Source organism: Pimephales promelas, chromosome 20, assembly GCF_988280905.1.
Source record: "Pimephales promelas chromosome 20, fPimPro1.hap1.1, whole genome shotgun sequence".
NCBI lineage: Eukaryota > Metazoa > Chordata > Actinopteri > Cypriniformes > Leuciscidae > Pimephales > Pimephales promelas.
In genome coordinates, this window is record NC_142788.1 from 17,247,112 (window position 1) to 17,262,480 (window position 15,369).

Consider the following 15,369-nt stretch of genomic DNA (forward strand, 5'->3'; position numbering starts at 1 on the left):
ACATCACAACATAAATTCTTCAACTAACCATGTAAAGATGTCAACTTGCATTCTACATGTTGTCTCTTCTTAGTCTCTCCATCTTAGTCTGACTCCGGTTTAAACATAAAAGGCAGAACAGTTTCAGACATTTTAGCGTGTGCCTGTGTGAGATAATCAGAGCTGCGAACACACACTCTTGAAGTTCCGCCCACTGTGTCAGGAGCTGCTCCTCATTTGCATTTAAAGGGCCAGACACAAAACGGGGCGTTTTTGCTAACCCTCAAAAACTTGAGGGTTAGCAAAAAACTTTTTAACATGCTTTATAAAAATATCTGTGGGGTATTTTGAGCTAAAACTTCACATACACACTCAGGGGACTTCGGAGATTTAATTAACATCTTGTGAAAAGGGAAGTTCTGAAATTTCTAACCATTACTGACACCTGTGGCCATTAGAGAAACTGCAGCCAGTCTCAAGCTCGTTCTCTGTGCGCATGGTCATTGGCTGCTCTAGATAAGGCTTTATTTTTAAACTTACAAGGAGTTTCTGTGGGTATCTGGATTGTGCTGCAGGCTGGTTACTTTCTGTCCGCAGAGTCCATTTGAAACGCTACTGCTAGCGATTGCCGCTGCTTACTAATGGCTGCCGTACAGATTTAAACCAAAGTAGACGAGAACGAATTTTCACGCCAATTCACACCCGACTCCTCCACACACAATTGAACCTACAGGATGATGGAGACAACTGTGTTGGACAGTCAAGATGTCATTCTTTCTATTACATTATGGTTGGCTCATAAATGTACAAATGAAGACTCTGTCTTAAAGATTTGAAGTAAAAATCTACACACAGCCCCTTGTGTTTATTTAATAAATAATTTACTTTTGTGTTGGCTAGTTGTAAACTTCATTATTTTGGACATGGCATCTTATTGTTAATTTGTATTTTAATTTATTTTTTATCATTTTAAATTTGTGTTGTCTAGTTATTCAACTTAAAAGTGAACAATTGGTTAATTGTGCCATGATAAGATGTTATTTTAATTAATTTGATGTTGACAACTATGCAACACGAGTTCTCAATGTTTTTTCATGATGTGAAATTGGTGATGGACAGAAACTTTAGTAGTGTGCAATTTCGAATTCGTCTTTTGCAGGCTCTCGATTGGTCAATAGCCACAGCATGCACGAGACTTCATCAGTTCTGGTTGACCCCGTGACCCGCAGTGTGACAACCAGCCAGCAGGCAGCGCCGGGATGGGCCAGCTCCGACGCGAGCCGTGTAGTTGCCAAGGGTCAAGGGCTCAACAAGGGCTTCATAGGACAGAAGAACACTTTCAGTGTGGACTGTAGTAAAGCAGGCAAGGGCCAGAAATAACTGCTTTTGGAGGGTTTATTTGCATCAAACATGCAGTCGGTTGCTCTGAATTGCCAACATTTGACTATATATTTCCTTATGTCCCCACAGGGAGGAACATGCTCCTGGTTGGAGTGGACGGACCCAAAGTGCCATGTGAGGAGATCTTGGTGAAACACTTGGGTAACCGTCTCTATAATGTGTCCTACCAGCTGAAGGAGAAAGGAGAGTACATCCTTGTGGTTAAATGGGGTGATGAGCACATCCCTGGGAGCCCGTATCACATCACTGTCTAATGGCCCTCCACAAAAATATCCAACACCATCTGAGGCTCCTGCCAGCATCAAATACATGAACACTGAAAACTTTTGTCCTTTTTTCCGCTATATGATCCCTTCTTCCAGTATTTTCCTGCACCACTATTCAGTTTTCAAGCAAATGGGGGATTTAAAAGGAGCACCTTGTCACTGTATGCCAGTCATTTTTGGATCCTGTTACATTTGCTGCCTTCAGTAATCAATTAAAGCAGAGTCCTGGTGGCTTTTGCTCAGTGTTTGGTTTACACCAGTTTGTTACTGATCTCGTCCCTAACACAGAGTAGCTGCTACTATGTTTTTGTCTGGTTTAGGAGACTGCTGTTCCAGTCGTAACTGTACAGAGTAACAATTTCTAGTAGCAGGAGAAATCTAGATCTGATTCAGCTGCTTGTTTAACACAGATTTGTTTTCAATATACTTGCCATTGGGTGAAGTGATGCTTAACCATAGACTCTCATGTAGACTGAATGAACACTGGTGCCGAAGCTCTGTGGGTCTGTGCGCTTTGAATATTTTACAGTCTACAGGGCTGCATGTTGCCTCCATTTTACCATAAAGACATTTTTGAAAATTTCAATTAGATGCCTTTTAAAACACCGATTGGGTGCCAAGTGATTTAGTAACACCACATGGAAACTACATGGCAGAATAAAGGTGATGGAGGCAATGTAATTTGGCTCAAGATGTAACAAAAGGGAGATTAATGATGCATACTGCTTGTCGCGTTATTGTTGGTAATGCAAAACTCACTTGGAAGTCTTAACATTTGTGTGGCTAAACGTCACTTATTCGCTCTCACTTTGTCAGCTCTTTAGCATTTTGTGCTACGATGTATAATCAGTATTCCAGAATATAAAAAAAAGTTGTCTTAAAAATAAGTTTGACTTACAGTATTTTGATACACAATAAAGTTGCCTTAACTATTTTTCTGTCAATTAAGTTGTCAGTATCTTCATTTTTGTATGTCTGTGTGCGTTTCTAGAGTTGCATCTTGAAAGGATTCATCTTTGATAGTGCAAGTTTGGCAATTACGTTAGTATGAGAGGATGCATTTAAACAAATGTAAATTATAATTGGGGATAGATTTAAAATGAGGGATGAATTATTCATTTAATAGAAAATCTAAAATATTAACCAAAACCTAACCCCCAATTAAAACTCACTCAGTACTATCTCCTGATGGATTGCAACTTTAAATCAGGTTGACGCTTGTTGGCATGCAGCTGAGTCAAGATACACAAGCAGAGCTGCTACTCTGTCCATATATGGTATGATAGGCCCAGTTTATGAAGCCCCTTGTTTATTACATCAGGTCCCTGTCTGTTGAGGTGGTTTGTGGGCCGCAAAATACTTTTACCTAGTAAAAGTATACCACCTATTGAAGGACCTATATTTTGATTTAAATATGGTGATACCCATACAGAAATGTAATCTATTCACATATATGTGGTACACTGTTAAATTTATTGAAATATATCAACTGCTGCCTCAGCACCTGCCTCAGTTACTCAATTTGCAACAAATCAGCCTTATGACACTTATTAAATTCCTCAGTGTTAGGACGGTGTTAAATCAAATTACATACTTGAACTGTAAACTGTAAAAAAAAGAACTAAAAAATAGTTGTTGGTTTAACTTAAAAAATTAAGTAACTTGGTTGCCTTAAATTTAAGTTCATTGAAATGGAAAAATTGAGTTAAAACAATGGAGATTGATTTAATCATCATAAACTCAAAATATTATGTTATCTGAACCACATAAATTATTGAAGTTGATTTTACAAAAGAAAAATTTGCAGTGAAGTTGTCAGTTTTTATTAGCCCAATTCCTGGGCATATGTTAATGTCCATTGACCACAGTTTTTTTGGTAAGTTTTATAAGTGTCGAGTCCAACTGCAACAATTTTTGTTGCTTGTTTTAGTCGTCTTTTTGCAATTTCCCTTATTAAAGCCAGTAATGCTTATGTTTTGCCCCTCCGATTGAGGGGACGTGTCCCAGCAGGAAAGTAGCTTGAGAAAAAGTGTATATTTTTATTTATTATTTTATTTTTGGTATACTTATATTCATTTTGTTATTGTGCAGATAATTTTATATATGCTGTGCACTTTTACTTTTAGATAACATAAATAAAAATTCCACATTATGTTTGTGCTGTATGTGTTCTCTGTAACCCCTTAATGCATTCTCCAATAACTAGCACATTTTGATTATGTCCACTAAGTCAACATCTTTGCATTCCTGGAAAATTGCATTTTTACTGTTTGATTTACAGGGGAGGGTAACATATTATATATATAATAATAGCCTATATATAAAAATATTTACATATGGAGACACTCATGCTATGGAACATTACTTAAATATTTGAACAGTACATTTCTAAATATATTTACATATACAGATAACTAATATATTGACATATACTATACATTAATATATTTACATATACAGTTAACTAATATATTTACGTATATTATAAATTCATATATTTACATATACAGATAACTAATATATGAACATATATATATATATATATATATATATATATATATATATATATATATATATATATATATATATATATATATATATATTAGGGCTGTGCAAAAGTTAATTGCGATTAATCGCATCCAAAATAAAAGTCTGTTTTACATAATATATTTGAGTGTGCTGTATATAATTATTTTGTATATATAAATACCTATGCATCCATGTATATATTTAAGAATTATTTGCGCTTTAATTCTGTATATATATATAAATACATAATCTATATTATATAAATATAAATATTTTATATAGGAATAACACATTTTCTTAAACATATACATGCATGTGTGTGTATTTATATATACAAAATAATTATATACAGCACACACAAATATACTATGTAAACACAGACTTTTATTTTGGATGCGATTAATCGCAATTAACTTTTGCACAGCCCTAATATATATATATATTATACATTATTATATTTACATATACATATAACTCATATGTTAACATATATCATAAATTAATATATGCACATTTATTGAACATTAATGTATTTACATAGATGGATCTAAACACATTGACATATTAAGAAAATAAATATATTTAAATATTTGTAATAAAAATAGTTTTAAGTCGAAGGGGTTGTTTTTTTGGGGTCGAAATTTTGAGTTTCTCTGATCTTCTTGAAACTCTGGATTCTGATAGAGGGCCATGGGACTTAGACCTGAGTGCAAAAATGGAGGATCTAGCCCCTTCCAGAGCTATTGAGATATTTATAATGGCATAAATGCTATGTGGGATCTCAATATCTCAGCTCTGGAAGGGTGTAGAGAGACTCCATTTTTGCACTCAGGTCTAAGTCCCATGGCCCTCATTCAGATTCCAGAGTTTTGAGAAGATTGGAGAAACATAATTTCAAGCTCCGAAAAAAAAAAACCGACGGGGTACAACTTTAGTTTTTTTTTAGTTTTTTTGAGTTTCAAGAAGATTGGAGAAACTTACTTTTCGCACCAAAAACAAAAACGACAGGGGTACAGGGGTACCACCGTCATTTTTTTTGGGGGTCAAAATTTTGAGTTTCTCTGATCTTCTTGACACTCTGGATTCTGAAAGAGGGCCATGGGACTTAGACCTGAGTGCAAAAATGGAGTCTCTAGACCCTTCCAGAGCTGAGATATTGAGATAGCATGTATGCCATTATACATATCTCAATATCTCAGCTCTGGAAGGGTCTAGAGCCTCCAATTTTGCACTCAGGTATAGGTCCCATGGCCCTCTATCAGAATCCAGAGTTTCAAGAAGATTGGAGAAAATTATTTTTCACACCAAAAAAAACTGTCGTTTTTTTTTTTTTTTTTTTTTGGTTAAAATTTTGAGTTTCTCTGATCTTCTTGAAGCTCTGGATTCTGATAGAGGACCATGGGACTTAGACCTGAGTGCAAAAATTGAGTCTCTAGACCCTTCCAGAGCTGAGATATTTGCACTCAGGTTTAAGTCTCATGGCCCTCTATCAGAATCCAGAGTTTTGAGAAGATTGGGGAAACTTTTTTTTCGCCCAAAAAAAACGTAAGGGGTACCACTGTCGTTTTTTTTTGGGTCGAATTTTTGAGTTTCGATATCTCAGCTCTGGAAGGGTCTAGAGCCTCCATATTTGCACTCAGGTTTAAGTCTCATGGCCCTCTATCAGAATCCAGAGTTTTGAGAAGATTGGGGAAACTTCATTTTTCGCCCGAAAAATAAAAATTAAGGGGTAACACTGTCGTTTTTTTTTCGGGTCGAATTTTTGAGTTTCGATATCTCAGCTCTGAAAGGGTCTAGAGCCTCCATATTTGCACTCAGGTTTAAGTCTCATGTCCCTCTAGCAGAATCCAGAGTTTTGAGAAGATTGGGGAAACTTAATTTTTTGCCCAAAAAAAAAAAAAACCAAAGGGGTAACACTGTTGGTTTTTTTTCTGGTCGAATTTTTGAGTTTCGATATCTCAGCTCTGGAAGGGTCTAGAGCCTCCATATTTGCACACGGGTTTAAGTCTCATGGCCCTCTATCAGAATCCAGAGTTTTTAGAAGATTGGGGAAACTTCATTTTTCGCCCGAAAAAAAAAAAAACGTAAGGGGTAACACTGTCTTTTTTTTTTCTGATCGAATTTTTGAGTTTCGATATCTCAGCTCTGGAAGGGTCTAGAGGCTCCATATTTGCACTCAGTTCTAAGTCTCGTGGCACTCTATCAGAATCCAGAGTTTTGAGAAGATTGGGGAAAATTTTTGTTTCACCCAAAAAAAAAAAACGTAAGGGGTAACACTGTCTTTTTTTTTTTCTGATCGAATTTTTGAGTTTCGATATCTCAGCTCTGGAAGCGTCTAGAGCCTCCATTTTTGCATTCAGGTTTAAGTCTCATGGCCCTCTATCAGAATTCAGAGTTTTGAGAAGAATGGGGAAACTTAATTTTTTGCCCAAAAAAAAAAAACGTAAGGGGTAACACTGTCGTTTTTTTTTTCGGGTCGAATTTTTGAGTTTCGATATCTCAGCTCTGGAAGGGTCTAGAGCCTCCATTTTTTCACTCAGGTCTAAGTCTCATGGCCCTCTATCAGAATCCAGAGTTTTGAGAAGATTGGAGAAACTTAATTTTTCGCCCGAAAAAAAACAAAACGAAAGGGGTACCACTGTCGTTTTTTTTTCGGGTCGAATTTTTGAGTTTCAATATCTGAGCTCTGAAAGGGTCTAGAGCCTCCATTTTTGCACTCAGGTTTAAGTCTCATGGCCCTCTATCAGAATCCAGAGTTTTGAGAAGATTGGAGAAACTTAATTTTTCGCCCAAAAAAAAAAAACGTAAGGGGTAACACTGTCATTTTTTTTTTCGGGTCGAAATTTTGAGTTTCGATATCTCAGCTCTAGAAGGGTCTAGAGCCTCCATTTTTGCACTCAGTTCTAAGTCTCGTGGCCCTCTATCAGAATCCAGAGTTTTGAGAAGATTGGAGAAACTTCATTTTTCTCCCAAAAAAAAAAAACGTAAGGGGTACCACTGTCGTTTTTTTTGGGGGGTCGAAAATGTGAGTTTCGATATCTCAGCTCTGGAAGGGTCTAGAGCCTCCATTTTTGCACTCAGGTTTAAGTCTCATGGTCTTCTATCAGAATTCAGAGTTTTGAGAAGATTGGGGAAACTTAATTTCCCCCCCCCCAAAAAAAAACCGTAAGGGGTACCACTGTCGTTTTTTTTTCGGGCCGAATTTTTGAGTTTCGATATCTCAGCTCTGGAAGGGGCTAGATTCTCCATTTTTGCACTCAGGTCTAAGTCTCATGGCCCTCTATCAGAATCCAGAGTTTTGGAAAGATTGGAGAAACTTAATTTTTCGCCCGAAAAAAAAAAACGTAAGGGGTACCACTGTCGTTTTTTTTTCGGGCCGAATTTTTGAGTTTCGATATCTCAGCTCTGGAAGGGGCTAGAGCCTCCATTTTTGCACTCAGGTCTAAGTCTCATGGCCCTCTATCAGAATTCAGAGTTTTGAGAAGATTGGGGAAACTTTTTTTTCGCCCAAAAAAAAAAAACGTAAGGGGTACCACTGTCGTTTTTTTTTCGGGACTAATTTTTGAGTTTCGATATCTCAGCTCTGGAAGGGGCTAGAGCCTCCATTTTTGCACTCAGGTCTAAGTCTCATGGCCCTCTATCAGAATCCAGAGTTTCGGGAAGATTGGAGAAACTTAATTTTTCGCCCGAAAAAAAAAAACGTAAGGGGTACCACTGTCGTTTTTTTTTTCGGGCCGAATTTTTGAGTTTCGATATCTCAGCTCTGGAAGGGGATAGAGCCTCCATTTTTGCACTCAGGTCTAAGTCTCATGGCCCTCTATCAGAATCCAGAGTTTTGGGAATATTGGAGAAACTTAATTTTTCGCCCGAAAAAAAAAAACTTAAGGGGTACCACTGTCGTTTTTTTTTCGGGCCGAATTTTTGAGTTTCGATATCTCAGCTTTGGAAAGGGCTAGAGCCTCCATTTTTGCACTCAGGTCTAAGTCTCATGGCCCTCTATCAGAATCCAGAGTTTCGGGAAGATTGGAGAAACTTAATTTTTCGCCCGAAAAAAAAAACAAAAACGTAAGGGGTACCACTGTCGGTTTTTTTCGGGCCGAATTTTTGAGTTTCGATATCTCAGCTTTGGAAAGGGCTAGAGCCTCCATTTTTACACTCAGGTCTAAGTCTCATGGCCCTCTATCAGAATCCAGAGTTTTGGGAAGATTGGAGAAACTTAATTTTTCGCCCGAAAAAAAAAAAACGTAAGGGGTACCACTGTCGGTTTTTTTTCGGGTCGAATTTTTGAGTTTCGATATCTCAGCTTTGGAAGGGGCTAGAGCCTCCATTTTTTCACTCAGGTCTAAGTCTCATGGCCCTCTATCAGAATCCAGAGTTTTGAGAAGATTGGAGAAACGTAATTTTTCGCCCGAAAAAAAAAACGTAAGGGGTACCAGTGTCGTTTTTTTTTTATGCCGAATTTTTGAGTTTCGATATCTCAGCTTTGGAAAGGGCTAGAGCCTCCATTTTTGCACTCAGGTCTAAGTCTCATGGCCCTCTATCAGAATCAAGAGTTTTGGGAAGATTGGAGAAACTTAATTTTTCGCCCGAAAAAAAAAACGTAAGGGGTACCACTGTCGTTTTTTTTTTCGGGCCGAATTTTTGAGTTTCGATATCTCAGCTCTGGAAGGGGCTAGAGCCTCCATTTTTGCACTCAGGTCTAAGTCTCATGGCCCTCTATCAGAATCCAGAGTTTGGGAAGATTGGAGAAACTTAATTTTTCGCCCGAAAAAAAAAACGTAAGGGGTACCACTGTCGTTTTTTTTTCGGGCCGAATTTTTGAGTTTCGATATCTCAGCTTTGGAAAGGGCTAGAGCCTCCATTTTTACACTCAGGTCTAAGTCTCATGGCCCTCTATCAGAATCCAGAGTTTTGGGAAGATTGGAGAAACTTAATTTTTCGCCCAAAAAAAAACCGTAAGGGGTACCACTGTCGTTTTTTTTCGGGACTAATTTTTGAATTTCGATATCTCAGCTCTGGAAGGGGCTAGAGCCTCCATTTTTGCACTCAGGTCTAAGTCTCATGGCCCTCTATCAGAATCCAGAGTTTCGGGAAGATTGGAGAAACTTAATTTTTCGCCCTAAAAAAAAAAACGTAAGGGGTACCACTGTCGTTTTTTTTTCGGGCCGAATTTTTGAGTTTCGATATCTCAGCTTTGGAAAGGGCTAGAGCCTCCATTTTTGCACTCAGGTCTAAGTCTCATGGCCCTCTATCAGAATCCAAAGTTTTGGGAAGATTGGAGAAACTTATTTTTCGCCCGAAAAAAAAAAACGTAAGGGGTACCACTGTCGTTTTTTTTTTCGGGCCGAATTTTTGAGTTTCGATATCTCAGCTCTGGAAGGGGCTAGAGCCTCCATTTTTGCACTCAGGTCTAAGTCTCATGGCCCTCTATCAGAATCCAGAGTTTTGGGAAGATTGGAGAAACTAAATTTTTTGCCCGAAAAAAAAAACGTAAGGGGTACCACTGTCGTTTTTTTTTTATGCCGAATTTTTGAGTTTCGATATCTCAGCTCTGGAAGGGGCTAGAGCCTCCATTTTTGCACTCAGGTCTAAGTCTCATGGCCCTCTATCAGAATCCAGAGTTTTGGGAAGATTGGAGAAACTTAATTTTTCGCCCGAAAAAAAAAACGTAAGGGGTACCACTGTCGTTTTTTTTTCGGGCCGAATTTTTGAGTTTCGATATCTCAGCTCTGGAAGGGGCTAGATTCTCCGTTTTTGCACTCAGGTCTTAGTCTCATGGCCCTCTATCAGAATCCAGAGTTTTGGGAAGATTGGAGAAACTTAATTTTTCGCCCGAAAAAAAAAACGTAAGGGGTACCACTGTCGTTTTTTTTTCGGGCCGAATTTTTGAGTTTCGATATCTCAGCTTTGGAAAGGGCTAGAGCCTCCATTTTTGCACTCAGGTCTAAGTCTCAACGCTCTCTATTAGAATCCAGAGTTTTGGGAAGATTGGAGAAACTTAATTTTTCGCCCGAAAAAAAAAAACGTAAGGGGTACCACTGTCGTTTTTTTTTCGGGACGAATTTTTGAGTTTCGATATCTCAGCTCTGGAAGGGGCTAGAGCCTCCATTTTTGCACTCAGGTCTAAGTCTCATGGCCCTCTATCAGAATCCAGAGTTTCGGGAAGATTGGAGAAACTTAATTTTTCGCCCGAAAAAAAAAACGTAAGGGGTACCACTGTCGTTTTTTTTTTATGCCGAATTTTTGAGTTTCGATATCTCAGCTTTGGAAAGGGCTAGAGCCTCCATTTTTGCACTCAGGTCTAAGTCTCATGGCCCTCTATCAGAATCCAGAGTTTTGGGAAGATTGGAGAAACTTAATTTTTCGTCCAAAAAAAAAACGTAAGGGGTACGTACCACTGTCGTTTTTTTTTCGGGACGAATTTTTGAGTTTCGATATCTCAGCTCTGGAAGGGGCTAGAGCCTCCATTTTTGCACTCAGGTCTAAGTCTCATGGCCCTCTATCAGAATCCAGAGTTTCGGGAAGATTGGAGAAACTTAATTTTTCGCCCGAAAAAAAAAACGTAAGGGGTACCACTGTCGTTTTTTTTTCAGGCCGAATTTTTGAGTTTCGATATCTCAGCTTTGGAAAGGGCTAGAGCCTCCATTTTTGCACTCATGTCTAAGTCTCATGGCCCTCTATCAGAATCCAGAGTTTTGGGAAGATTGGAGAAACTTATTTTTCGCCCGGAAAAAAAAAAACGTAAGGGGTACCACTGTCGTTTTTTTTTCCGGCCGAATTTTTGAGTTTCGATATCTCAGCTCTGGAAGGGGCTAGAGCCTCCATTTTTGCACTCAGGTCTAAGTCTCATGGCCCTCTATCAGAATCCAGAGTTTTGGGAAGATTGGAGAAACTTAATTTTTCGCCCGAAAAAAAAAACGTAAGGGGTACCACTGTCGGTTTTTTTTTATGCCGAATTTTTGAGTTTCGATATCTCAGCTCTGGAAGGGGCTAGAGCCTCCATTTTTGCACTCAGGTCTAAGTCTCATGGCCCTCTATCAGAATCCAGAGTTTTGGGAAGATTGGAGAAACTTAATTTTTCGCCCGAAAAAAAAAAACGTAAGGGGTACCACTGTCGTTTTTTTTTCGGGCCGAATTTTTGAGTTTCGATATCTCAGCTTTGGAAAGGGCTAGAGCCTCCATTTTTGCACTCAGGTCTAAGTCTCATGGCCCTCTATCAGAATCCAGAGTTTTGGGAAGATTGGAGAAACTTAATTTTTCGCCCGAAAAAAAAAAAAAATGTAAGGGGTACCACTGTCGTTTTTTTTTCGGGCCGAATTTTTGAGTTTCGATATCTCCGCTTTGGAAAGGGCTAGAGCCTCCATTTTTGCACTCAGGTCTAAGTCTCATGGCCCTCTATCAGAATCCAGAGTTTCGGGAAGATTGGAGAAACTTAATTTTTCGCCCGAAAAAAAAAACATAAGGGGTACCACTGTCGTTTTTTTTTCGGGCCGAATTTTTGAGTTTCGATATCTCAGCTTTGGAAAGGGCTAGAGCCTCCATTTTTGCACTCATGTCTAAGTCTCATGGCCCTCTATCAGAATCCAGAGTTTTGGGAAGATTGGAGAAACTTATTTTTCGCCCGGAAAAAAAAAACGTAAGGGGTACCACTGTCGTTTTTTTTTCCGGCCGAATTTTTGAGTTTCGATATCTCAGCTCTGGAAGGGGCTAGAACCTCCATTTTTGCACTCAGGTCTAAGTCTCATGGCCCTCTATCAGAATCCAGAGTTTTGGGAAGATTGGAGAAACTTAATTTTTCGCCCGAAAAAAAAAACGTAAGGGGTACCACTGTCGTTTTTTTTTTATGCCGAATTTTTGAGTTTCGATATCTCAGCTCTGGAAGGGGCTAGAGCCTCCATTTTTGCACTCAGGTCTAAGTCTCATGGCCCTCTATCAGAATCCAGAGTTTTGGGAAGATTGGAGAAACTTAATTTTTCGCCCGAAAAAAAAAAAAAATGTAAGGGGTACCACTGTCGTTTTTTTTTCGGGCCGAATTTTTGAGTTTCGATATCTCAGCTCTGGAAGGGGCTAGATTCTCCGTTTTTGCACTCAGGTCTTAGTCTCATGGCCCTCTATCAGAATCCAGAGTTTTGGGAAGATTGGAGAAACGTAATTTTTCGCCCGAAAAAAAAAACGTAAGGGGTACCACTGTCGTTTTTTTTTCGGGCCGAATTTTTGAGTTTCGATATCTCAGCTTTGGAAAGGGCTAGAGCCTCCATTTTTGCACTCAGGTCTAAGTCTCATGGCCCTCTATCAGAATCCAGAGTTTTGGGAAGATTGGAGAAACTTAATTTTTCGCCCGAAAAAAAAAAAAAAAATGTAAGGGGTACCACTGTCGTTTTTTTTTTCGGGCCGAATTTTTGAGTTTCGATATCTCAGCTCTGGAAGGGGCTAGATTCTCCGTTTTTGCACTCAGGTCTTAGTCTCATGGCCCTCTATCAGAATCCAGAGTTTTGGGAAGATTGGAGAAACTTAATTTTTCGCCCGAAAAAAAAAACGTAAGGGGTACCACTGTCGTTTTTTTTTCGGGCCGAATTTTTGAGTTTCGATATCTCAGCTTTGGAAAGGGCTAGAGCCTCCATTTTTGCACTCAGGTCTAAGTCTCATGGCCCTCTATCAGAATCCAGAGTTTTGGGAAGATTGGAGAAACTTAATTTTTCGCCCGAAAAAAAAAACGTAAGGGGTACCACTGTCGTTTTTTTTTCGGGCCGAATTTTTGAGTTTCGATATCTCAGCTCTGGAAGGGGCTAGAGCCTCCATTTTTGCACTCAGGTCTAAGTCTCATGGCCCTCTATCAGAATCCAGAGTTTTGGGAAGATTGGAGAAACTTAATTTTTCGCCCGAAAAAAAAAAGGTAAGGGGTACCACTGTCGTTTTTTTTTCGGGCCGAATTTTTGAGTTTCGATATCTCAGCTCTGGAAGGGGCTAGAGCCTCCATTTTTGCACTCAGGTCTAAGTCTCATGGCCCTCTATCAGAATCCAGAGTTTTGGGAAGATTGGAGAAACTTAATTTTTCGTCCGAAAAAAAAAAAAAATGTAAGGGGTACCACTGTCGTTTTTTTTTTCGGGCCGAATTTTTGAGTTTCGATATCTCAGCTTTGGAAAGGGCTAGAGCCTCCATTTTTGCACTCAGGTCTAAGTCTCATGGCCCTCTATCAGAATCCAGAGTTTCGGGAAGATTGGAGAAACTTAATTTTTCGCCCGAAAAAAAAAACGTAAGGGGTACCACTGTCGTTTTTTTTTCGGGCCGAATTTTTGAGTTTCGATATCTCAGCTTTGGAAAGGGCTAGAGCCTCCATTTTTGCACTCAGGTCTAAGTCTCATGGCCCTCTATCAGAATCCAGAGTTTTGGGAAGATTGGAGAAACTTAATTTTTCGTCCGAAAAAAAAAAAATGTAAGGGGTACCACTGTCGTTTTTTTTTCGGGCCGAATTTTTGAGTTTCGATATCTCAGCTTTGGAAAGGGCTAGAGCCTCCATTTTTGCACTCAGGTCTAAGTCTCATGGCCCTCTATCAGAATCCAGAGTTTCGGGAAGATTGGAGAAACTTAATTTTTCGCCCGAAAAAAAAACATAAGGGGTACCACTGTCGTTTTTTTTTCGGGCCGAATTTTTGAGTTTCGATATCTCAGCTTTGGAAAGGGCTAGAGCCTCCATTTTTGCACTCATGTCTAAGTCTCATGGCCCTCTATCAGAATCCAGAGTTTTGGGAAGATTGGAGAAACTTATTTTTCGCCCGGAAAAAAAAAACGTAAGGGGTACCACTGTCGTTTTTTTTTCCGGCCGAATTTTTGAGTTTCGATATCTCAGCTCTGGAAGGGGCTAGAACCTCCATTTTTGCACTCAGGTCTAAGTCTCATGGCCCTCTATCAGAATCCAGAGTTTTGGGAAGATTGGAGAAAGTTAATTTTTTGCCCGAAAAAAAAAACGTAAGGGGTACCACTGTCGTTTTTTTTTCGGGACGAATTTTTGAGTTTCGATATCTCAGCTCTGGAAGGGGCTAGAGCCTACATTTTTGCACTCAGGTCTAAGTCTCATGGCCCTCTATCAGAATCCAGAGTTTCGGGAAGATTGGAGAAACTTAATTTTTCGCCCGAAAAAAAAAACGTAAGGGGTACCACTGTCGTTTTTTTTTCGGGCCGAATTTTTGAGTTTCGATATCTCAGCTTTGGAAAGGGCTAGAGCCTCCATTTTTGCACTCAGGTCTAAGTCTCATGGCCCTCTATCAGAATCCAGAGTTTTGGGAAGATTGGAGAAACTTAATTTTTCGCCCGAAAAAAAAAACGTAAGGGGTACCACTGTCGTTTTTTTTTCGGGCCGAATTTTTGAGTTTCGATATCTCAGCTCTGGAAGGGGCTAGAGCCTCCATTTTTGCACTCAGGTCTAAGTCTCATGGCCCTCTATCAGAATCCAGAGTTTTGGGAAGATTGGAGAAACTTAATTTTTCGCCCGAAAAAAAAAAGGTAAGGGGTACCACTGTCGTTTTTTTTTCGGGCCGAATTTTTGAGTTTCGATATCTCAGCTCTGGAAGGGGCTAGAGCCTCCATTTTTGCACTCAGGTCTAAGTCTCATGGCCCTCTATCAGAATCCAGAGTTTTGGGAAGATTGGAGAAACTTAATTTTTCGTCCGAAAAAAAAAAAAAATGTAAGGGGTACCACTGTCGTTTTTTTTTTCGGGCCGAATTTTTGAGTTTCGATATCTCAGCTTTGGAAAGGGCTAGAGCCTCCATTTTTGCACTCAGGTCTAAGTCTCATGGCCCTCTATCAGAATCCAGAGTTTCGGGAAGATTGGAGAAACTTAATTTTTCGCCCGAAAAAAAAAACGTAAGGGGTACCACTGTCGTTTTTTTTTCGGGCCGAATTTTTGAGTTTCGATATCTCAGCTTTGGAAAGGGCTAGAGCCTCCATTTTTGCACTCAGGTCTAAGTCTCATGGCCCTCTATCAGAATCCAGAGTTTTGGGAAGATTGGAGAAACTTAATTTTTCGTCCGAAAAAAAAAAAATGTAAGGGGTACCACTGTCGTTTTTTTTTCGGGCCGAATTTTTGAGTTTCGATATCTCAGCTTTGGAAAGGGCTAGAGCCTCCATTTTTGCACTCAGGTCTAAGTCTCATGGCCCTCTATCAGAATCCAGAGTTTCGGGAAGATTGGAGAAAC

At 39.2% G+C, this 15,369-nt stretch overlaps 1 protein-coding gene across 3 annotated transcripts in view; it reads left to right on the top strand.

The window, feature by feature from the left end:
• Positions 1-2,590, top strand: part of flna (filamin A, alpha (actin binding protein 280)) — a 37,884-nt gene extending 35,294 nt beyond the window's left edge. For all 3 annotated transcript variants that reach the window (XM_039663152.2, XM_089124333.1, XM_089124334.1), the window contains 2 exons: positions 1,139-1,342; positions 1,450-2,590. In XM_039663152.2, coding sequence (XP_039519086.1) covers positions 1,139-1,342; positions 1,450-1,634 — 389 coding nt within the window. In that variant the 3' untranslated portion in view covers positions 1,635-2,590. The remainder of the gene's footprint in view (positions 1-1,138; positions 1,343-1,449) is intronic.
• The last annotated feature ends 12,779 nt before the right edge of the window (positions 2,591-15,369 follow it).